Consider the following 24,205-nt stretch of genomic DNA (forward strand, 5'->3'; position numbering starts at 1 on the left):
ACAGTGTGTCCATATTGTTAACCTGTCATAGTCTACTGTAGGTGTAATGAGGAATCACACAGAGTCTGAGGAGGAGGTGGACCCACTGGAAGAAAACCTGTGCAAACACATTGAGCAAGAAAAATCAGCGTGAGTATAATAAAAGTGCATTTTAATGTATTACCATACCAAATGTTTTTATATTTTCTCCCAAGACCCTGCTCAGAACAATTAGACACAGGAGATGCTGTGTAATGTGGACAACAATGAATTTGGTGCTGTTAATGTCTCCTATCAGCTACAAGAGCACCATCGGCCGTCTAAAAGCGCTGAGGACAGAGATTGAGCACTTGCAGCTGTTGCTGGAGAGGGCAAAGGTCAAGTTGCAGAGGGACTTCCATAAGTGGTGGAACGAGGAAGCTTGCAGTGTGCAGGTGACTGGCCTCACCTTCCTCTGCCTGTCAGTGACAAAACCAGTACAGCTCCTGGCCAGACAGACACGTCAAAAATACTGTATGTTTCTGACATTAGACAGGAAGGATCATCTGTTCATTTTTGTCACTATATTTATAGATATTTTCTTTTGTGCATTTTCTGAATAGTGGCCTCTATGGACATGTGTCTCTGACTTTGGAGACTTTTATGGTACCAGTGTGACCCTTGCTCTGTTCAACATCATCCTGAATGGGCCCTGGTGGGAAGCTATGTAGAGGCAAAAACACAGAAACATTTAGTTACACAGAGTCTTAAAAAGAACAACATGTTGGTGAGGTTTCACAGCAACATAGCGGAGGGATAATAAATAATCACTTTGTGTTTGTGCTTAAATACTTAAGAGATGTGTGCAGTATGGTGACAGAAAATTCATAGATTATAAATTACACTGACATAAAAAGAACCACTTCTCCCAAAAGCTTTGCTTGGCCTTGATGACTGTTGTGCACATTTTGGAAACCAACCACAAAGCAGCAACATCTGACCAGCAGACACTGCTGGCATCTGCTCCTTGGTTTTGATCTTATGAATGGAGAACAATATCTCACTCACATCTGAGCTTGTTTCTCAGTTTGGGAATTTATTGCTGAATGATGCAGAGGAAGTCTGACAGACAGTCTTTACATTTGCACTTTTGGTCTTCCAAGCAGGAAGCAGGACGTTTCCTGGCCAGTGCACACTGTACACAACTGGTTTATTCTGTTTTTGAAAGACAGTACACATGTACCATATCTGATTGAGCTTGAAGTAAGAGGTATGAGGGACATGAAATAGTTCTTCTGTCCCGTCTAGCTGTAGGTTGTGCATGGTCACATGGTGTTTAACTGTCATCAGCATTGAATAGTGTTTCTGTTTGGAAGTGCTCCAGAATATTTTCTTTGATGTTTGTTTTTTCCTATGCTTGTGATTAGAACTGTGAGTCAGAGGCCACAGCCAGATGTCACACAGGGTCGCCAAGTGAAACCTTACAGCCATCTTCACCTGGCACTCCAGGATTTGGGTGAGACAGTTTCTTTGTGTTTCATGCGCACGCTGACTCTTCCCTCCTTCCATCCCTGCAGCAGATATGCATTTGCCCTTGTTAAGAGGGTGGATGATTTCTTTTAGATGTAGTGGTTTGATTGTCAGTAGGCATTCATTTCAGGTCTGTGCTGAGCCAAGCCATTTGGTTACATACAGAAACAGCTACATCTTGTCTTTACTGACTAATTTGTGTTCCATTCTTTAATGTTATTTTTATTCTTTCACCAGCTGTGTTTGAAAAGCACTTGATTAATGTCCAACAACCTGAAGCTTCTCATTGCTTGTTTTATGAAACAAATATTGAGCAAATGTTGGCTGTCTTCACTACTGAGACTGCAGCAGGATATCTGCAGGTCTTGAGAAGTCTTGGGAAGCACAATACAGTGCTGTATTTATCCAGTATAGTTGGATAAGAAAGCCATTGAAGCTATTTAAAGTGTGAAATCTTATTTTACAAAATTTCTCTTACCTGTTGCAGGTACATTGCAGTAATGTTTGTATTGTGAAGTATTCATTGTCACAGACACTATAACACATTTAGTTGTGATAGAAGAGATACAGTAAGGGGAGGCTGAGTTCTGATTCATGTCATTAACAACATGAAATGCAGCCATACCTACAAAATCTGAGCATATGTGCTTAACTCTGCATTTGTGGGAATATGCACATAACCATTATTGCTGATAGGCATGCTCCACAAAAGAATTATAGAACTAAAAACAAAGTTGGTTCTTGATTTTGTCCACAGCTGTCCAGTGCATTGCATAGCAGAGACAAACGTTGGTCATCCAGTGCCTTTAACTTTTAAACAGCTGAGTAATAATGGCACTGCCATAATGAGAAATTACAACCTGACTGCTCTGTCTACCTGCCATAATAATTCCTCCAAGTTCTGGAAAATTACAACATCACTGAAAAAGAATACAAAGTCATATCTCCCACCACAAATCAAGTTAGATTCTTGTTTTATTTCTGATAGACTGCCAGTTGTGGAAGCTTTAACCATTTGTCCTTTTCTATCATCTGGTTTTCTATTGAGAACATGCATATCAGCTGATTTAGCTGTAGACAATTTTCCATGCTGACCACCAGAGGGTGCTCCTGAGAGAAGGTTTTCTTTCACCATCGTCACTAGTGCAGAGGATTATGAAGCACTGATGAGAACAGAAATATCCAACTGTCAGATAATGGCAATCCCTGCCTTCTTGCCCCTTGTTCCCACTTAGCACACATCTTTCTTCAGTCTTTTTTTTATAATTCTTGCCTCATGGAAAAGCGCCTTTGTCATGCCCCTATATAAGAATGGGGATATCAGCGATCTGAACAGTTACCAGTTAATATCTTCGTTAACTGTCAGTTACATGCTTTTATAGTCACAACACTGGTTTTTTGCCTTGGTCATACTAAAATTACATCTGTAGTTTCAGTAGTCCCCACAATCATCTCCACTCTGGATAAAAAAACACTGCTGTGCTACTCTCTTCATTGATGTTTGAAAAGCATTTGATACTATTAATCATAAAATCCTATTTAATTAACTACATTTCACTCTCAAGTGGTTTCATGCAGAACTCAAACTGTTGTTGCCAATGCTGCAGCATCACGTCTACTTATCATCTGCTGTAGTGTGTCACAGGGGTCTGTTGTTAGTTCATTCATTACTACTCTGCTATGAAACCAAAAAAACCTTGTAAAAATAATCAAAAAAATAATAAAAATCCAACAAAACAATAAATCTTATAAATTCTTTCACTTGGCAACAGATTGTCATTCACATTCAACAATTAATGCAGAATTTAAAAATTAAATTAGGGCCACTGTACAGGATTCAAGGTTGATGTCATTTTAAACTCGTAATACTATAGTTCAGTCATCTTTTATGTTTGCACTTGATTATGGTGATTTTCTGCTCAAAAGGTTAGAATGCAAACTACTTATTACCAGTAAACAGGTTCAGCTATTGATTTTTGTTGTGAATTAAATTTATCGTATGTGTTAATAAGCATATTTACAGATGGTAATGCTAGAACATTCTTCATAAAATGTTTTTTTAACTTACTGTATGTAGTGAACCTGATCTGAGCAGCACTGTGAGAGAATACCCAGCAGGCAGAGACCCCAGTCCAGACTGCTCCACCTCCTCTGTTCAAGAACTCAGGTCAGCCTAGCTTCACTTAATCACTTTCCTAACGAGTAGTACTGCATGTCACACTTTATGCTTATCATCATAAATTGTAATGATTTCATTTTGTGAATTTCAGACGCTTCATCCCCAAAAGCACACCTCCCTTGACAGCTGTTCCAGCATGGCATGATAAATCTCTAGATGGGACAGTGACTGACCTCACTCCTTCATTTGGATGGAGGTACATGAAGGGCAGGCTTGGCAAGATGGAAATTAATGAATGGCTTTGGAAACAACATATATGTTTTTGTTTGTTATTTTTTATTACATTACAGCACCTAAATTAACCAGTGTTTCCATCTCATCAGGCCTTTCTCCATCCTACATTCAGTACTTTCAACATTACATATATGCTTTTGTTCATCTTCACCAACCATGTATGACACAAAGATTTTATTGTTTTATACACAGACTCCATGATATGACTGGTCTGCTTTTCTGTTAGGCTTTTGGCATAAGAACAGTTAAACATTTTACATTCCCACTCCAACCCCCAACTCAACTTTGAGCACCATAAAGTCCTAATTTGTAATAAAGAATTTGTGAAAACTAGATGCTGATATTATATTAAATGAAAGATATTTACATTTCAGGGCTCTTTCCAGCACCAAGCTCACACCCTCCTCCATTCCACTGACTGGAGACCAGAAGGCCGATGCTGACATCCTGGCCTTTGTCAATGCCAGGCAAAACCTTCTGAACAGGACAGGTAACACACAAATCTAGAAGTAATTGACCTTTCAAACACTATGCATTTAGCATTCAACACTGTCCCCTGGTGGTGTGATTCAGAATCAGCTTTATTGAACAAGTATGTTAAACACACAAGGAATTTGACTCTGGTACATTGACTCTGTATGTGTTTCCATGAGACGGCAAGAAAAAAAAAAGTGTATTTAAATACGAAAAAAAATTGGGGAAAAAAGTCAAAACAATTTATTAATAAATATACATTATATACTGTATGAACAATGTGACAGAAGAGCTTTCAGATGAGTATTTACAATGCAATTGCTGATTGCCCAGCTGCTGGATGCGATTTTCTCCAGCCTCATCCGCTGCTTCACAGGAAGTACATCCTCTACTGTGGTGCTGATGTTGTTCGACCACTTCAGGTCCTGAGAGACAATGGAGCCCAGGAACTTGAAAGTCTCCACTGCTCAGACAGTGCTGCTGAGTATGGTGAGGGAGGCCTCCTCCTATAGTCCACTGTCATCTTCACAGTTTTGAACATGTTCAGCTCCAGGTTGTTGCGACCACATCACAGGACCAGCTGTTCAACCTCCCATCTGTAGGCTGTCTTGTCACTGTCTCAGATGACACCAATGACCATAGTGTCATCTGGGAACTTCAGGAGTTTAACAAAGGGGTCCTCTGAGGTGCAGACAATGGTGTAGAGGGAGAGCACACATCCCTGAGGGACACCTGTACTGATAGTCTGGGTGCTGGATATGGTTTGTCTGGGATAATGGTGTTGAATGCTGAGCTGAAGTCCACAAAGAGGGCCCGTGCATAGGTCCCTGGGGAGTCGAGGTGTTGCAGGATGTAATGCAGTGTTGATTGCATCGTCCACTGACCTGTTTGCTCAGTAGGCGAACTGCAGGGGTTCAGCAAGGGGTCTATGATGTACTTCAGGTGGGCCAACAACTGTCTCTCAAAGAACTTCATAACTGCAGATGCCAGTGTGACAGGTCTGTAGTCATTCAGTCTGCTGATGGAAGGTTTCTTGGGAGCCGGGATGATGGTGGAGCATTTGAAGCAGGAGGGGACTTCACACAGCTCCAGTGACCAGCTAAAACATATGGGTGAAGATGGGGGCCCGCTGGGCATCACAGGCTTTCAGACAGGAGGGAGTTACACTGTCTGGACCTTGTGCCTTCCTGATCTTTTGTCCCTGGAATAGCCCAGGCAATCCTTCCTTTCAACTCATCACCTCACAAAGTTGACTCTATATGAATATTGGTGACTTGTGTTGAGTTTTTGAGAATTGTATTTAATACAGTATACATGACATTTATGTGTAGCTTCAGATGATTTGAGATTGATGTTGCTTTGTCTAGCAGTAGTGCATGACAAGTAGAAAATTCTTTTATGTGCGAGATCCTATAATTCACCCAGTGTTTTCGACACAAACCGGTCTCACTAAATGTCCTCACTATAGCAGCATCGCCTCTTGCTCCACATCCAATCACTCATCTTTTGTTCTTATGTGGTTTCCACACTTACACATTCTATCACTCTTCTTCTGGCTCTTCTCCTTTGACTCTTGTGTAGCTGCTTTACTTTGGCAGATGGTAAAGTTGACTTGGCTTTGCCACTGGATATCCAGACCAGCTGAGGTCATGTGAACATGCGACCAGAGAACAGTGGCCAAATGAGCAGAGACACCAGACAGAACAACAGTCAGGCTGAAGTTTACCCTTTGAAATCTGTTTCCTTTCTTCCTTCAATCTAGCCAAGGAAGGCTCATCTCATGCCTCTCCTTTTGGCACTACTAAGCTGGAGAAAGCCCCTCTACTTGGGTGTTTGGTAACTCTTGTGTGGTGCTGTTCTTTCAAAAGTAGATTTTTGGCAACAAGTGTATGCTGGGAAGTGCAGGGAACCTGGCATAAAGAAACAGAAAATATCAGTTCAGAGTGGAGGCTGTTATTGTAGATGAGGTCATAGTCTAGGAATATGACTGCAGTTTAATTGTAAGAGTTATTACTTTGAAAGTCTTTGAGTTTTAAAGGTTTAGTTTAGTTTTAAACCTTATCTATTTACAGTATAGATGTATTTATTTATCTATTTCAGGTCCACCTCAGCAGTGATATGAAGCTCTGGGGAAGACCTGAGCTTATCATCATCTGACTGTTAGTGCAACCTCCGCATCTGCCAGGTGATAATATGATCCTGAAAATCCAAAACATATCAAGTTTCACATAAAAAAAGGACTTTTGCCAAACACACACCACATATCCTGTCTCATTCTCACATGTACGCACTCACATGTTCACACTCACACACACTCTTGTTGACCTCCTGGAGATACAACAGGCAGCGGTATAAATCACAGCCTGCACAGGCCATTTGATCTGAACAAATATTGTCTCAAGATATCAGAGGAAGGAGCAACAATAGGAAACCAGTTGGCACCAAAACATATTTAAGGATCTAATGAATCATGGCTTTTTAAATGATCAACATGCAGAATGACAAACATATTTCTATATTCTGCAGGTAACAAATGTTGTATAAAATGTTGTAAATAGATGTTTAATCTACAATGTGGCTGTTTATTTCAGATATTCTGTTAAAAAGTAATGTTTCTCTTAAAATATTGAATCAAAAATGAGACTGCAAAATAAAATGTCAACTGCCAAACGTTTTACCGAGGTACATTGTTTGTAGTTATTGTATTAGCCCTTTTTAAATGACTGACTTTTCCCGTGTTTGTGGCACAGGCAAAAGCACAGTATCAGTTGACTCCCCCCAAGTCCATCCTGTGGGTCTGTACACAGTAGGATGTCGTTACCATATGACATAAACTCTAGTTTGTTTTCTTTCATTATTAATAACACTGTCTTTCTCATAGCTCTTCCTTTGCTATTTAATGTCTTGCAAATGGCATTTCTAGTGTGGTGGCTACTGTGGCTTACTGTTCTATGGAGAATTACTCAGGAAATGGACTCCCTGAAACTTCAGATACATGGACACCTACGACTGTTGGTTATGTAAGTCATGGCCAAAAATCTTGGCACCCGTGCATTCTGTCAGATAAGGCACCACTTCTCCCTGAAAACTCTTGCAATCACAAATTCTTTGGTATTTTCATGTTTATTTCTTTTGTCTGCGTTGGAACAACAGAAAATAGCCAAATCTGATCCATTCCACACAGAACTTCAAAAATGGACTGGACAGAATTGTTGACACCCTCAACTTAATATTTGGTAGCACATCCTTTGGATAAAATAACTCTAATCAGTCACTTCCTGTAACCATCAGTGAGTTTCTTCCACCTCTCTATGGGAGTTTTGGACCACTCTTCTTTTGCCAACTGCTCCAGGTCTCTCAGATTTGAAGGTTTCCTTCTCCCAGCTGCTGTTCTGAGATCTCTCCACAGCTGCTCTATGGGATTTAGATCTGGATTCATTGCTGGCCATTTCAGAACTCTCCAGCTCATTGACTGAAACCATTTCTGGTGCTTTTTGAAGTCTGCTTTGGGTCATTGTCCTGCTGTAAGACTCATGAACTCTGACGGAGACCCAACTTTCTGACACTGGCTCTACATTGCACTCCAGAATTCATTGGTCGTCTTCAGATTTCATAATGCCATACACACAGTCAAGACATCCAGTGCCTGAAGCAGCAAAGCAACCCCAGAACATCAGTGAACCTCCATCGTGTTTGACTGTATGGACCGTGTTCTTTTCTTTGAAGGCCTCATTTTATTTTCTGAAAACAGTAGAATGATGTGGTCAGCCAAAAAGCTCTACTTTAGTCTTATATGTCCACAGGACATTTTCTCAGAAGGCTTGTGGCTTCCTCAGGTCAGTTTTGGCAAACCTCAGTCTGGCTTTTTTATGTTTCTGTGTCAGCAGTGGTCTCCTACCATAGTGTCCCTTGTCATCCAGATGGTGAAGGATAGTGCACGTTTGCACCCTGTGCCTGTAGGTCAGCTTGAATTAGTTTGGAAGTTGATCGAGGTTCTTTATCCACCATTGGAATAATCTTTGTTGCAATCTGTCATCTATTCTTCTCTTTCGTCAACATCCAGGGAGATTAGCTACAGCGTCATGGGCTGTAAACTTCTTGACAATGTTGTGCACATCAGACACAGGAACAGCCAAATCTCTGGAGATGGACTTGTAGCATTGAGACTGGTCATGCCTTTCCACTATTGTGGTTCTTAAATTCCCAGACAGTTCTTTGCTCTTCTTTCTTTTCTCCATGCTCAGTGTGGTCCACACGACACAAAGACTGAGTCAGTGTTTCTCCATTTTAACTGGTTGTGAGTGTGTTGTTCCGATGCAAACAAAAGAATTAAACCTGAGGAGCCTGAAGAATTTGTGATTGTAGCAACTTTCTGGGAGAAGTGGTGCCTTATCTGACAGAAATGCAGGTGTGCTAACATTTTTGGCCATGACTCTAATCATCATTGGTAATACAGACCATTTATAGTCAGATTGATTCCACATTACAACATCATCCTAAAGGTTGTAATGAAGAGCTGAAGAGGTTCCTTTGCATAGAGTATTGAGTGATCATTCAGTGAACAGTCATTTTTGGATGCTCACAGTCAACATTGGTAATATTTTATTTGATAGTTCAGTATAGATAACAGCAGTCAAACTAAGTTACATTACGTTGATTAATAGATTTGGATTGGCCCATTCTCAGTCTAGTATGTAACTGGTCTACACAAAACCTAAAGTGAGACCATTTATTTTGATGAGCATTTTAACTCCATATTTATGCACAGTTACTGCTGAGTGAGTGACAAGTAAACTGTAATTAGCACACAGTTTGTAGTATATGCACTGCCTCCTCACTACATGTATTAATCATTCTGTTTCATTAAACAGTAGTTTCATCCCACTGTCTCAGTCACTATAGCTGTCATTATCTGCTGGTAGTCAGTCACCTCAGAGCCATCGCTACACACCCACCTGAACAGAGACAACATGTGACCTGTTTGAATGGCTTTGCATTGATTTGTTTGACTGATGCCAAGCAGCTGCGCAGTTTGACTCCAGGCAGAGTTGTCTTGGAGAAACAGCCTTCTTTTGATAAGTCAGGATACAGTATCTATTTTCTCAGTCACATTAGTGACTTTGTTTTTCACTATAAATAGCATCATTAGTGTCTAATTAAGTACATAACTCCAAAATATATGCATATCAAACTGCTTAGTGCTAGTGTGTTGTCTCTTTCAATACAGGGAACTTTTTTTTTCTTAAGACGTATGGCACAATATTTAATTTTTTCACCAAGTCCACTGTCACATATACTGTATGTCAGAAAAAATATAGTCTTTTTTATGAGTGTCTTTTGATACAATGTTCTGATAAATCATCAGTGTGAAAACAATGTGACAATATGAAAGGGGAAAGGGGTTCTTGTAAGGAATGATCCCATTGGTCCCCTGCAACTCTCCGCTGTCTTATGGCACTTACAATAAGTTGGAGCTCATTATTTACATTTTCTGGCTCATAACTTTACTGCTTGGTTTACTTTCCCCACTCATGCAGCTTTTGATCACAGCAAGAAACAGCTGTTTTCAGGCAAAAGAGCGCTACAAACCCACTTTGCACTACCTTCTCAGCGCCTAACAGCAGGCAGACACAGCTAAGAAATAGCTGTTGAAGATAGTGGGACTTCTTAAAGTCGAGGATTCAGATATGTCACTCAGGAGCTGGTAGAGACCAAAAAACAGAGCTAAAAAAGAATAAATATTGAACTTACCTTTTCCAGGTGAACAGAAACATGACACCAAGTGAATGATAATGTTGATCTATAACTACTGGATGTGTAAATAAGGCAATGAAATGTCAATGCTGTGTTCACAAACGGATCTATCTGCCCCTTAGTGGCCAAAAAATCAATCCACTATTGCACATTTAAATTTCAAATATCTACTTTTTGTTCAATTATTCATGCAACATTGGCAGAACATATTACTATTCACCATATGTAGAGTGATGTGCAACAGTTGAAGAAGTCTGTTGTCTCCTGGCTATAAATACTGTATGTAGAGTGATGTGCAACAGCTGAAGAAGTCTGTTGTCTCCTGGCTATACTGTTACACCTTTTGGAAAGTTTTTAGTGACTTGTGACATCACTCAGACCTGGATTGAAAGGTTCTACTATAGCTGACTTTGCTAAAGTCAGTGTTTTTCTTTCATCCTGTCAAACATTTTTAACATGCTAGCTTCATAAACACTGAAGCCACAGAACTCTATTAAACTCTCTGGAGACTTCTTTCAACTCCTTGGATTATAACCTACAATCAAGTAGTGTTATCCATACCCTCCAAAATGTCATCTGCTTCCTCTCCATCAGACCATAGATATGTCTGGCTCCTGAATGCTGTGGAAAACCTCTGATTGTTCTAGCAGACCCCTGGCGGGTATGAATAATGGAGCTTTTATACTGATGAGATTTAAAAGTGTCCATACTGAATTAACTTGACATGTCTCAGGTTGTGGCACCATCATTATTTGAACAGCAATCTCTAAAAAGCTCAGGAATCCAATCATTTTGCTTGATTGAATTGTTTTGTTCAGGGTTTCCAATTCAAAGACTATAAATACTCCCCACAGTCCAGAATCCTGTTGAAGGCTCAGATACTCCACGACTGTGGGTACTCAAACCACCACCAGCACTCAGGTAAAATATTAACTTTTGTTCTGCTGACAAGATGTTGCCACCACTTCCTTATTAGTGGAAACAGTTGAAAGTGTGTGTGTATCCAGATGTCATGCTAATGGAGAAGAGGAGTGTGATCGTTACCCAGGCAACCCATAAATTTCTCTCTTACTCAGAGTAAGACAGAGCACTTGGAGGATGTTAACCTAGCTAGTTAAACCTGTCACCCCCAGATACAGCTTTACCAAATACCAACCTTTCTTGATGTTGCTGTTATTAATTTATTCTTTTTATCAGTTTCATGTTTCCTCTTTGGGAGAAGAACATCACACTCTGCTATGATGGATGTTTTCTTTGAGAAATTGCACGACCTATTTCATCAAGACTTTGACCGTTTGTCCTTTAAGAAGTGATTAACCCCAAGCATTAGTGTGTGTCCTTTCTGGTGCTAAGGGAGGTTAATGGCGGGGTTCCAGTTGTCCCAGGTCAAAGTCAGCTGGACAGCATTTGTGGTTCTAGCCCACTTCACATACCTACTGCTTGGGGCCACAGTCTTCCAGATACTGGAGCGAGAGGCTGAGAGAAATAGCCGTAACCATTTCCAAGTGGAGAAGCTGCATTTCTTGGCTAACTATACCTGCCTGGATGGACCAGCCTTGGAGAAGTTTGTTCAGGTTTTCCATTTGTGGCTTCACAGTTCTCTCAGGAATTGATGTTGAATCATTTCAGTATAAAGTACTTGCAGTGTAACAGCAGAATATTCACAATTAATGTAAAACAAATCTAGAATTTCTTATATTAGACTAGATTTGTCAGCTTCCTTTTGTATTTAAAATGGTAACAGATGCTAAAATACACAGTCAGCCTTAATCAGTGTGGTGACAATTGTATACAAGTGTGTACATATACAAATATGTTTTAAATCGCTGTGTAAATATGATGATGAAAAGGGCTCAGCAAACACTGACATGCATCAAATAAAATTGGCAGATCAATTTTATGATTGTGTTAGGTACATAGTAATAAATGGTATTAAATATATCATGATCTAAAATATTTACCACAGTAATATCTGGTCTGTGGTTTTTTTTAATGTCCACACTGTGGATAAAATCCAGCAAGTTTGACTTTATTTTGACATTTTTATATTTTAGTTCATGTTTTTTTCTCTGTGTGTGTGTGTGTGTGTGTGTGTGTGTGTGTGTGTGTGTGTGCATGTGCGTGCACACAGGTGATTTTGGATGCCTGGGAAAAGGGAGTGAATCCCTCAGGCAACTCAACAAGCCCCAGTAACTGGGATTTTAGTAGCTCTTTCTTTTTTGCAGGCACTGTAGTCACAACAATAGGTGAGCATGTTTGCACATTTCTAATTTTAACTGTCAGTTTTGGAGGTGGCCCACTCTGCTGATGGCATATCATAATCTGCTTCACAGGTTATGGGAACCTTTCGCCTAGCACTGTGTCTGGTCAGGTGTTTTGTGTGCTTTACGCCCTCTGTGGGATCCCACTGAATCTGGCCTTCCTCAAACAGCTGGGGAAGTGTCTCACCATCCACCTGGGTCATCTGGAGAGGAGGATGGTCTCAATTGTTCCACACAAGGTGCCGATCACTTTAATCAGTCCAGACACGGAAATATTAATCATATAAAAATAAAACAACATTACTACTATTTATTTATCTCCCTTTTTAAAACTCAAGGAAGACCAACTGGCTTTTAATGAAAGTTACTAGCACCCACCTTTTTCTTTTGTTTCCTTTTCTATCTTGTCTTCTCTCATTAAATTGAATATGGTTCTTTAATTACATGTATATTCATAAGTTTTGATTCTCTTATTATCTGTCTTTTGTTGTAGTGGCTCAGACTCTTTCTGGTGTTGCATATAGTTGCATTGTGTCACATGCAATACTTTTTTATATTTAATTTTGTCTCACTTGTAAATAGCCAGTGCGCTTCAGTATTTGCTATCAGATAAAAACTGGTGCCCTCTTTCAATTCCAAATAACCTAAATGTAGTCTTAATTTGTGTTTGTTTCCAAGAAAACAGTTGAGGCTCTGGCAGTGAGTTTATTCTTCATCACTGGCAGCCTGCTGTTTCTGGTCATCCCTTCTCTGCTGTTCAGTTACGTGGAAGGTTGGACGTTTGGCGAGGGCTTCTATTATGCCTTCATTACCCTCAGCACCATTGGTTTTGGAGATTATGTGGTGGGTGAGTAGAAAGCGCAAACAAGAACTAATGCAACAGAAGGACCCCAGCAGTCACTAGTCAGATTAAAATGAAACTAATGTAATTGAAGGATCCCAGCAGTCACTAGTCAGATTAAAATGCTTTTTTTTTTGTTTTAATATAGTGAATATTTTGTCATTTTACATATAAAGTTACCATGGAAGGCAGGAGAGCATTTGTACATGTATCAACATTAAACTGAATGTGTATTCTTTGAACTCATTAAACATAAAGTAATTCTTGCAGGGAATGATCCAGGGAAGGAGTACATCTCTCTGTACCGTAGCCTTGCAGGCATATGGATCATCTTTGCCCTGGCTTGGCTTGCTCTAATCCTCAACATGGGAGCCAGAGTCATGGAGCATGTGGTTGTCCTGACTCAGCCAGGCTTTAAGAAACAACAGGAGGAAGAGGAAGTGTGATCCAATAAACTAGAAACTAAATCCATAAACAAGGGTAGCATCTACTGAATGTATCTATTACTAATTTGTTCTGTGAAGCTTAGGCTGGAAAACCTTTTGTGTGTACAGTACAACTTTATTTCAGTTAGACCAAAACGTCACTACACTTGACTAGGGTAAATATCTTCATAATTATGTGTTTAATTGTATTTTTTTTAGATATATGTATGCACTTTGTATTCTATGAAAACTGACTTCATTATTAGACTGTTTTAAAAGAGAGAGTTGTGCAAAATAAGTTATTTCTTTTGCTTAATGTCAGATATCTTATGGTGTGTGTATATTCGTGTGAGTCCACATCTGTGTTTGTGTACTGATGTTAAACTGCAGTGACTTGAGCACAGAGGGCTATCTTAAACAAACACATTAATCTGGATTATTGGATTTTGCCTGTTGTGCTTTTTTGATACATTCACTAAAAGTGGCCAGAACTGAGCACCGGCCATCACTTTGTCTTATACCAGCAACTTTTATTCTGAAGAAAGAAACTGAAACAGAAATCATGTCTTATGTGTAACATGGATTGTAGACTGTTTTGGTTTGTAGTCTAGTGAAGTGCAGTAGTTATTTTATTTTATTTATTTTTGTCCATATCTCCCTTATCATATCTGTTGTCCCCTACCACCTCGTTATCTTGGACCAAAAAGAAATGAATCTGAAAAAAAATTCATGACCTGGTTCATTTTGAACAGAAACTCCTGACTTTGAACTTCTACACAGACCTTCCTGCAGCCCAGCCTCTTCTGCTGTCTCTTCCTCAACTCACTTAGTTCCACTAGATTTGCATGACAGGTCCACTGGAGTGCTTGAAACAGTACTGCAGGTGGATGCTCATTTGCCTGCATTGCACGGAAAGACACGAAGCCAAGCAGGTAAGCACTCACTCCTTATTGTCCCCAGCTGCAGAGGCACTGAGATTTCTTGGAATCCGAAGTCAAGATGGGATTGAAAGAAATGTTCCATTTGGCACGGGTGCCCTCCATCCTCATGCTCGGGTTAGTTTACATGACCTATGTGCTGATCGGTGGGGTGGTTTTCTGGAAATTGGAAGGAGACCTTGGAGAGAAGGACATCAGTGTTTTACTACAGAATAAAAAAAACCTGCTTATGACATACCCCTGTCTGAATCAAGAAGGCCTGGATGCAGTGGCTCAGGTGAGGCACAGAAACATAGGACATAAAAAGAAATAGACTAATTCCATATTGCTTTCTTCCTCAGGATGTAGAGGAACCACAGAAAATGTTTTAAAACAGCAGTACAGACATCACAGGTACACATATTCATGTCTGAATATTACATTCCCAGGCACTTGTTTTCTTTCGTCATGGACATTAGCATGCAAATCTGAAGGGAGCACCCACGGTAATATAATCTAGAGATTTGTTCTCCCTGTGGGTTTTACTGAGACCACTCTATATCTATTTCTGAATGAATAAATGTCACTATCTTGAAATATTCATAGTATACATCACAGAGTGTTGATGCTGCCCCTTGGTTTACATAATGTGAACTTAGAAATATTTCTTTGGATGCAACACACATTCAACAGTTTGTCATTGTAGGGATGTACAGTAACTGTACTTTGCTTAATGCCATTTAAAGGATTGGTGTTAGTATATCTACTGATATTTTTTCCATTGGCATACATTGAATAAATCTGACTTAATCTGTAGTGACCAACAAAACTACTTTTACTGAGTTAAAATACACTGACTGGCCACTTTATTAGGTACACCTGTGTAATTGTATGCACTTCAATGCAACAGTTCACTTAAACATTTGTGTTTCAGTTTTTGGTGAAATTGTCACAGATATTTTTGTCCTCCGCAGCTACATACATGAGAGGGTCTGAATATTAGGGACTCTTCTACATATAACTGACCTCAATAATAAACATAGAATTCAATTTATACATTTATGATAATTTCACTAAAACCGGAAACATGTTGCGCTTCATAAACACAGATGTAAAGGTGGAAGTGTTGCACTGAAGTGCATACAATTGTACAGGTGTACCTAATAAAGTGGCCGGTCAGTGTACATGCAAGACTTGTACATTAGGTTGTACTACTGTATTTTGTCATCACTCCAATAAATTGCTCAAGTAATTAACAACAGTAGTGGGATCATTCAGCAATATATGCATTTAAACAAGAACAATAATTTAATCTTGTAACAGTTTCAAGACACAGAGAATTATATGCGATTACTGCCAAAGTTAAAATACAAGTCCTGGAAATCTCGGCTTGTATTTATTTGGTAAAGAGGGAGTTTCCTCCATGCAAATACCAGCTTTGCCTATGTTTGTTGCCCTGACTTGATTTACACATTAGCAAAGATGTGCAGTCTTCTACTGAGCTCTACAAAAAAAAAAAAACACATTTGCACATTAAGAAAAACAAGAGTGTTGATCATTTTGCCAAAGCCAAATTATGCTTAAACATGGGGTGCATGCAACCAAGGTCAAAATCCAGTGTACAAAAGAAGAGGATTCACACACCTTTCAGTGTGTAGTAGTCTTTTGGTATACTGGTTCACCAACAATGAGTGTCACTGTCAGTCAATATCCCACCAACAAGTGCCAATTGGTCACCTGTAATCAGAGGCATCCTCAGAAAATGCTGATGTGTCAGCTAAATCAAAAGAAAATCTTTCATTGATTTGAGCGTGTGAACTCTCTTTATTTGTACTGCTAATTCTGTCAAGTACCATGAGCAAGAGAGTGTGAATAAGCCCTCAGATTTGTTAAAACTGAAACCCAAGCCGGCCACAGAGATGGTTACAGGTGCCTCCTCCGTGAATTTTATGATGATATGAAGATCTGAAATCCAAATTTAGTTCCTGTGTTTTTTTTTTTCTTGTGAAAATCTATAAACAAAGGTGAGATTTTATACACCCATGTGGGATAAGGATGCATTGCCTAATAACTGGTAAACTGAGACATAGATGAGGCACCTGATCTCAGACTGTAATATACATGTTCTTAGGCATAATTTCCCACATTGGTGATGAACTCAACTTGTATAACAGGCTGTCACTAGATCTGCTGTGACACAATGCTAAGCAGGTACTTCTTTATGTCATGCTCTATTGTATTGACCTGAATGGCCTCAATGTGTCTTACTAGCCTTAACACAAACAGAAGTTAATAACTGTAAATCATACAGTCTGAGCTATGTCCATGGGAGATGGCATTGTTTCATTTTAATCCAAGCATTTTAACTAACACAAGCCACCAAGAGCCTAATTATATTTTGTTTTTCAGGTTTTGACTGCCGCTTCTAAAGCGGGCTTAAGTTTTAAAAACAACTACACCAAGAGCGGCTTCTGGAAATACACCAGCTCAGCTGTGTTTGCTGCAACTGTCGTCACAACTATAGGTTAGACATCAACATGTTTTCGACAGTGGTGGAAAGTAACTAAGTATATTTACTCAAGTATTGTACTTAAGTACAATTTTGAGGTATCTGTACTTCACTTGAGCATTTTCATTTTCTCTTGCTTTATACTTTGACTTCACTACATTTTAGGCAAATATTGTACTTTTTACTCCACTACATTTATTTAATAACTTTAGTTACTAGTTACTTTTTAGGACCAGATTAATATAAAAATACAATATAATGAGCACCAGAACCTTTAATGTATTCAACTTTGACTTTAATTTTGAATTTGTACAACCTAAACCTAACAGTTTACTTAGTGAAGCTCTGTGGAGTGACGTACTTTCTGGGAGCAAAAACCACAGAGAGGCTCATTCCTGCAGACGAAAATTCTTTTGGACTATGGGTAAAATTTATTGCCAAACATTATCAAGTTCAATATTAGGACATGCCTTTGTCTTTATAACAGACATGTAATCATGCAGTGCAAATAAATCTATGTTTATAGATCTATTATTAATAGAATGTATGTAGATTTGCACTTCTAAAGTGAGGCACCTTACTTCCCATATTTAGTGAAATGAAAGATTTAAACCATTTATTGACCAGTTCAGTCACAATGAGGTACTGACAGCTTACACTTTTGCAGGTTATGGGAACCTGTGTCCCACCACTTCAGCCGGACAGATCTTCTGTGTGTTCTTTGCGCTATTTGGCATCCCGCTTAACGTGGTGGTGCTCAACAGGGTGGGCAAGTACATCCTTGTTATAGGGAGAAACATCTCCAACTTCTTCGAAGGGAAGACTGAGCGAAAGGTGAGGAGATTTGATATTTAAAGAGAACTCTAGAAACATTTGTCTTACACATTCACCTGGGAAAAGTATTCTCTGGAACATGACAACATGTCTGCTCCCTTCCACATATTGCTGCAGAAGTGTACCCGCTTTTTTGTCCACCTGGTGTCCTACCTGTCTGGAACAGTTCTCTTTTTCATTGTGCCCATGATTGTGTTCCAACTCCAAGAGGGATGGACTTACTCGCAGGCACTCTACTACTGCTTCATTACCCTCAGCACCATTGGCTTTGGAGATTTTGTTGCAGGTACATCATAGTGGCCGCCTCCTAGAAAACACTACACTGCAGTGCTGACTATGATTTGAATGTCAGGATCATATCCTTGTGTTTTTGCCTCTCCTTTACAGACAGTAATCCAGATAAAATGTACCCAGACTGGTACAGCGTCCTCATGGCCTCGTGGATCTTCTTCGGCCTGGCTTGGCTGGCCTTGATTATCAACCACTCTATTGACATCCTGGAGCAGCTCAACAGCCACCTCAAACGGCGTCGACAAAAGCAGGAGGAAGAGTCCAACAGTGCAGAGGGTGCCAACCCTGACACACAGGTCAAGGAGGAAGATGATATCAAGAAGCCTCCAGTAACGCAGTAACCTTCAAAAAATGATGAAAATAGCAGAACCTGCTTATAAAATGTTCTGCCTGTATGTGAAGACCTGTGAAGCAGACATAAACCATGCAACGTGGCTAAGTCATGACAGGATGTGTGTGTTATAGGTCCATTAAACGTTGAGCATGTGTGAGGATTTAATATGTGATTGTGCTATGGTTGGTTAGTTTTGATCCCTCTCTTCTTAAGTGCAGCTAAAATATTGACTCATTTTTGCAGAGACATGTTGATTTTATTGCACTAACATCTACCTGCTGTTTAGTCTGTTAGCACTTGGTTTCCCAAACTGTAAACAAGTGTCATTTGATAAAAAAAAAAAGAGGACTTTGAGGTTAAACTCTAAGGAAGGAGACTGGGACAACAGTTATTTTGCCTAGTATGTATAGTGGTCAGTGGAAAACTGCCATCAGTCTGCCTGCTGCTCTTTGGCCTTTCCATGAGTGGCTCACACCCCAGACCATAAACCAAGTCATTTGCCAGCTCAGTGGCATTTTGCAGTTGGCATCTGAGCCACATATGGGGTTATCCACCAGAGACATTTAATCTGCTGTATATCTACAGTTAAAATATGTGTAAATAATGTGATTTGTTTAGTTTAATATTAGCACATAAATGACACACTGTAATCATGAAAGCATTATGTTTTTGAAAAGTCAGAAACACTAGACTCAGCGATATATTATCAGTATACTCTACCTAAGCTTAGACAAGTGAAGACAGGTTTATTTATGTATCACATTTATGTTTATTTTATTCAATTCTAAGATTATATTAATTGTCTAAAGTAACACCAGTTCTTGGCCATACTTCAAATAATAATAATAATACAATATTTAAATGCTAAAAACTAATATCTAAGTAAGCCAAAGCTTTTGCTTTGAATAAGATGGGAAAACAGAAACTTCCTGATGATTCTTTACCTTTTTGCTTCGCCTTTAGCTTTATAGCCACTAGATGGTGGTACTATACCAAGTAAGGAGAAAAAACCCCAACTTGTATTGGTGTTGGTGATAATATAGCTACAGGCTCACTGGAGTTGTTAATAGTATTCTTTTGTTAGACAATCTTGGTAGAATCGTGTCAGTGGTTGGACAACTGAGCAGACCCAGCTCTCAGAGGTGTCTGCCATTACAAGCCAGTTGGACCAGCCACTGCTTCACCTGAGCAAATACAATGCAGATGCTGTGTTTGAAGCCACATATCTGCTCTTTGCTTGGGTGAGGATAAGGTTCAGGTAGCTTTGTGTTAAGGGTAGGTTAGGTCTGGAAAATGGTGTCGTTTGCTGTGGGGCTCTGAAGATTTATGACGGCATGGCCTGACACCCCCCTCTTTAGAGACAAATAAAGGTATATAACTCGTCATCTGATAACATATATAACTCATTTAACTCGTATACTGAGCTTCCATTTTTTGGCACATTTAATTGTGTATCATTGACTGTCTAATATAATTTTATGTACTTTTGACATCATTAATGAAATGTGCACATTGATAATTTTACTATGTGTTTGTTTTAGCTGTCTGCTTCTGTTAGCACAGTACAGGACACAGTAGCATTCACAAACACCTCCTGAGGCGACCTATGACAGAGGCAGCACCAAGGAGGCGTGGATGACAAAGTCAAGCAGCAGGGACAAAAGAGTGGAAAGTGAGAACATGCTGGGCGATGGCTAGCAAGAGCAGAAATGAGTGAAAATGACAGTCAGTGGAAGAATTTGTGTAGGATTAATGATGGGGAAACAGAGTGAGACTGACAGGAGTGTGAGCATTGTTCAACAATGCACCACATCCCTGTTTGGCCATGATTCAACAATAAATCAAAATGTGGAGCTCCTGTCTGATCAACCAGTGGTTTCACCTGCTTATGGTTTGCAGTGATACCAGACTCCAGAGTTGTTGATATGTGTGCTTTAGATTTTAGCCCCATTGTCCTCATCTTCTTTAAACAAGTAATATTATCTCAAACTTCAGTTCACATGTAGTTAGAATACAGTCGAACTGACATTTTACATTAGCATGTGTGCTGGGCTCAGTAAATTATTCTATTAGGGTTTTTGTCTGAAACTCAAAGATATTCAATTTACTCTCATATGTGACAAAGAAACCCAGCAGATCCTCACATTTAAACAGCTGGAAGCAGAAAATATTTTGGTAGTTTGTCTTGAAAAATGACAGAAACGATTTATCATTTATCAAAACTGTAATTTTCTGTCAATTGACATCAGTTAATGGGCTAATCTCTGCAGCACTAGTCTATTTATCAGTCTTAGAGTCTTTCATATGGTACAAAGTGTTACTCAGTAGTTACTCAGTAGTAGGTCTTTGATTTCCTCAGTGTGGATTCAGTTCCAGTACTATATGAGTAAGCAGCAAAATATTAAAGCATTGCAAAATATCAATTATTCACAGGTTTCACAACAAAACACATTTCACAAACTGTAAAATCTTTGTAGAATATTTGAAAAATGTAGGTGTGTCTGTCGATGCCCCAGACAGTAAGCACCTCATTCAAGTGCTAAATGTTGTTATGCTTGTATATACACACACATACACGCACATGTACATATTTTATTTGCACACACATGATTAGAAGACAAGTCACATGAAAAGCATCTCAACAGTATTCATGTGGATGTGCTTTAAAAAGATGTGTGCAACCTCTATCAAACCTTACAGGCAGTACTGAAGGAAGTTGTTTTAATGAAAACATGCCAAATTGCAGTAAAGATTCAATTGGAAGAACATAACTTTTCCAGTAAGACTTTCAACATAACCTCTTTGTTTAAACAGCAAATGACAGACAGCTGAAGTGCTGTCCAGACTTCACATATGACTGAAATTTTAATTTTGTGACTTGAGCCTGTGTCTTTACTGAGAAGTCAGCTCACCAAGTGCAAATAAGGTGCAGGAAGACCCCCTGTTATTATAAACTAAAATGGGGTTGACACTGAGCGTATATAGGGCAATTTGTGGTATAAAACCATCTGTTTGCAGCTAGTGAAATAGTTTATTTGGAACACATTGCTGCCTAAATTCTCATGCTTTATACCACATGTACAGTACACACAGGAAATGACATGCAGGAAAGTAGCTGTGGTGCTGCACATGGTGTTGAATGGAAAAACAACACTGCAGCCTTGAGCTGTCTGTTCATCAGGAAGTGGTGCACATAAACAGTTTATCTAAAGTCACTTAAGTGCTATGTTCAATTTAACAGGTCATATTTTAAAAATAGTTTTTATTAAACTTCTGGCATTGAGTTTTTCACAGAGAGTCACATTATTTGGACATGACTGTGGTTACTTTCAGTCAAAAATGAAATATTCAGTTTGACCCATTTTAAACCTTGTCAGCACCTCCCAGTTTCATCATAACATTTCTGTGGTTCTTAATCATTTACAAGCAAAACAGCTGCTCTTATCATAGTGGTAAAAGAGAATAGCAAGACTGAGATAACTGTGGAAGATAAAGTGAACCTGGGACTGCAGTTGAACATATTATACTGCTATAAAGGACAAATGCCACAGTGATAAGTCTAAAGTGATCAAAACAATGTTGAAATAGCCCAGGGAAAAGTTACTGGAATAACAAAGCTCATCAGTGACCACATTTTTAACAGCCATAAGGGGAATCTTTCTTGCACTTATCTTTGCTTTCGTTTTATTCAAGATTGCCATCAATTTTTATCTGTCACATCTGGCTCTAGTATTAGTCAACTCATATGTTTGCTATAAGCGTGTCCCCACTTCCACCCCATCATTGGGCCTGAACTCCCCGTTCTGAGCCAATGGGAGGACAACATGCACATCCTGCCTCTAAAATCATGTGAGCATTATTTTCTCTCACCTCCTCCTCACTCAGCTGTGTCAGTTAAAACCTCCCTTAGTCACAGCTTGACCTCTGTGTTTGTGTGCATTTTTGAACCTGACGGATTGATCGTTCCTCATGTTTACTTTCCCTGGCGAGGCATCTGCTGCACTTCACCCAAATCCCAACACTTACTATAATCAGGCCAGTGGACAGATACAATTGTGCTGAGCTGACAACAGTGAGCAAGTGCTATCAGTGGAACAAGAATGCAAAGATGTAGCCAGATAGAGGCTAGCATGAGGGCAGATAAGCTGATGGTCAAACTGAACAGATGGCTTTTTAGGAGCAGAACAAAGAGAGGAAATCAACTCTGAAGTCTGAAATTTCCTTCACTTGCATCATCCCAAACTGTTCCACAACACAAGTGACAACCTTCTTCATCGTCCTCGTCAGGCCACATGCAGCTATGATACATGACATGTAAATGAATGTCTAAAGGTTGTGAGAAGACAGACTAAACAGTGAAAAAAAAAACACAAAGTTGTGCTCTGAGTCACTGAAAAGATGGGCATGAGTCTACATGCATGTGTTTAGTGGGGTTCACCAACATGCTCATTGAGGTTTTTGGAAAAGTATGTTCATGAACAGGGTGTTTGCCAGAAAAAATTTGCAGTTGACTATCAAACAAACACAACGATGTGCAGCAAGGTCATACTCGCACTGTACTAACAACAGACTAGAGCAGACAGATAATAATGCCAGGCCATGGTGACATGCCCAAACCGGTGCAAAGGTTTACCTTCCCATAACTACTCATTAACTGCACACTCATGCCAAAACATGTCTATATGTATATATGGTGAGGTCAAAGCCAGCCAGGCAGCATATACAGTACAGTAGCTGTCCACTCACAGCTGTTTACTCCAACAGAAAGTGTGTAGTTTACAGTGAGTCAGCTGTGTGACACCATTCTGTGTCATACATGGACCATAGGCAGACAGGAAAGCACATCCTTTGATTTAACCAGTGACTTTCCAGTCATATTTTAATCATATGCTCAATATGACACTGATGATCCATGTTCACCTTAATATATTATACTTTGTGATCCGTAACTATTTTCTTTCAAATAAAACATCTTAAATATATGTACATAAATCAAATGCTCTTCATATACAACAGCAGTAATTGGCTCTGTGGGGTTGTATTTAAGCATCTTAGTTTAGTATAATAACATGCCAACATCTGCTGATTAGCTCAAAGTAGTAGTAGCTGTACTAGTAATAGGGAAAGTAGTAGTCTTAAAAGGTATTTGGTCATAAGCCAAAGCATTGGACTATAGCTAATGGATTAATTGATGCAAGGTTTACACATGCATAACCATCTATTTGAATGATTAATTAATTCAAATAAAATAGCTTTTCTCCATCTTACAGTAGATCCTGGACTGTTGGTCAGACTAAAACAGGAATTTAAATTCATTCATTCATTCATGGGGGTTTAGGGTATTGGACATACACTTTATTTGTTTTTACTAAGAGCTTTTATATAATGAATAGCTCATTAACTAGTGGAGAGTATCAACAGAATGACTGATAAATGAACACCATCTTTAGTTGTAGCCCTTTACTAGACAAATAAAATATTTTTACCTGAAAAGTGAAGGAATCACAGTAGTTGCTCCAATTCATCCTATGACTGGCTCCTGGACTTTCTGACTGGCAGGCCCTAGACTGTCAGGATTGGCAATAGAACTTCAGCCAGCATTGTTACAAACACTGGCACCCCACAGGGATGTGTCCTCAGTCCCATCCTCTACACCCTGTTCAC

The 24,205-nt window shown here is 39.3% G+C and overlaps 3 protein-coding genes across 5 annotated transcripts in view; all 3 read left to right on the forward strand.

Annotated features, from left to right (window-relative positions):
- kif6 (kinesin family member 6) overlaps positions 1–11,030 on the forward strand; it is a 60,134-nt gene extending 49,104 nt beyond the window's left edge. For 2 of the 3 annotated variants that reach the window (XM_020608729.1, XM_020608730.1), the window contains 7 exons: positions 42–129; positions 278–413; positions 1,386–1,474; positions 3,566–3,655; positions 3,759–3,863; positions 4,276–4,391; positions 6,476–7,417. In XM_020608729.1, the coding sequence (XP_020464385.1) occupies positions 42–129; positions 278–413; positions 1,386–1,474; positions 3,566–3,655; positions 3,759–3,863; positions 4,276–4,391; positions 6,476–6,492 (641 nt within the window). In that variant the 3' untranslated portion in view covers positions 6,493–7,417. Of the gene's footprint in view, positions 1–41; positions 130–277; positions 414–1,385; positions 1,475–3,565; positions 3,656–3,758; positions 3,864–4,275; positions 4,392–6,475; positions 7,418–10,947 lie in introns of those variants that run through there. The other variant, XR_002275582.1, reaches the window with a different exon arrangement.
- On the forward strand, positions 10,996–13,900 carry LOC109965024 (potassium channel subfamily K member 16-like). Its single transcript, XM_020608731.1, has 6 exons — positions 10,996–11,050; positions 11,483–11,703; positions 12,261–12,375; positions 12,463–12,629; positions 13,069–13,237; positions 13,502–13,900. The coding sequence occupies exons 2-6, from the start codon at positions 11,491–11,493 to the stop codon at positions 13,675–13,677; spliced, it is 840 nt and encodes a 279-aa protein (XP_020464387.1). The 5' UTR covers positions 10,996–11,050; positions 11,483–11,490; the 3' UTR covers positions 13,678–13,900.
- Positions 13,901–14,655: 755 nt separating this feature from the next.
- Positions 14,656–18,681, forward strand: LOC109964948 (potassium channel subfamily K member 17-like). Its single transcript, XM_020608577.1, has 5 exons — positions 14,656–14,871; positions 16,983–17,097; positions 17,750–17,916; positions 18,034–18,202; positions 18,304–18,681. The coding sequence occupies exons 1-5, from the start codon at positions 14,656–14,658 to the stop codon at positions 18,546–18,548; spliced, it is 912 nt and encodes a 303-aa protein (XP_020464233.1). The 3' UTR covers positions 18,549–18,681.
- Positions 18,682–24,205: the final 5,524 nt, after the last annotated feature.

This window comes from Monopterus albus, unplaced genomic scaffold (genome assembly GCF_001952655.1).
Source record: "Monopterus albus unplaced genomic scaffold, M_albus_1.0 scaffold94.1, whole genome shotgun sequence".
NCBI lineage: Eukaryota > Metazoa > Chordata > Actinopteri > Synbranchiformes > Synbranchidae > Monopterus > Monopterus albus.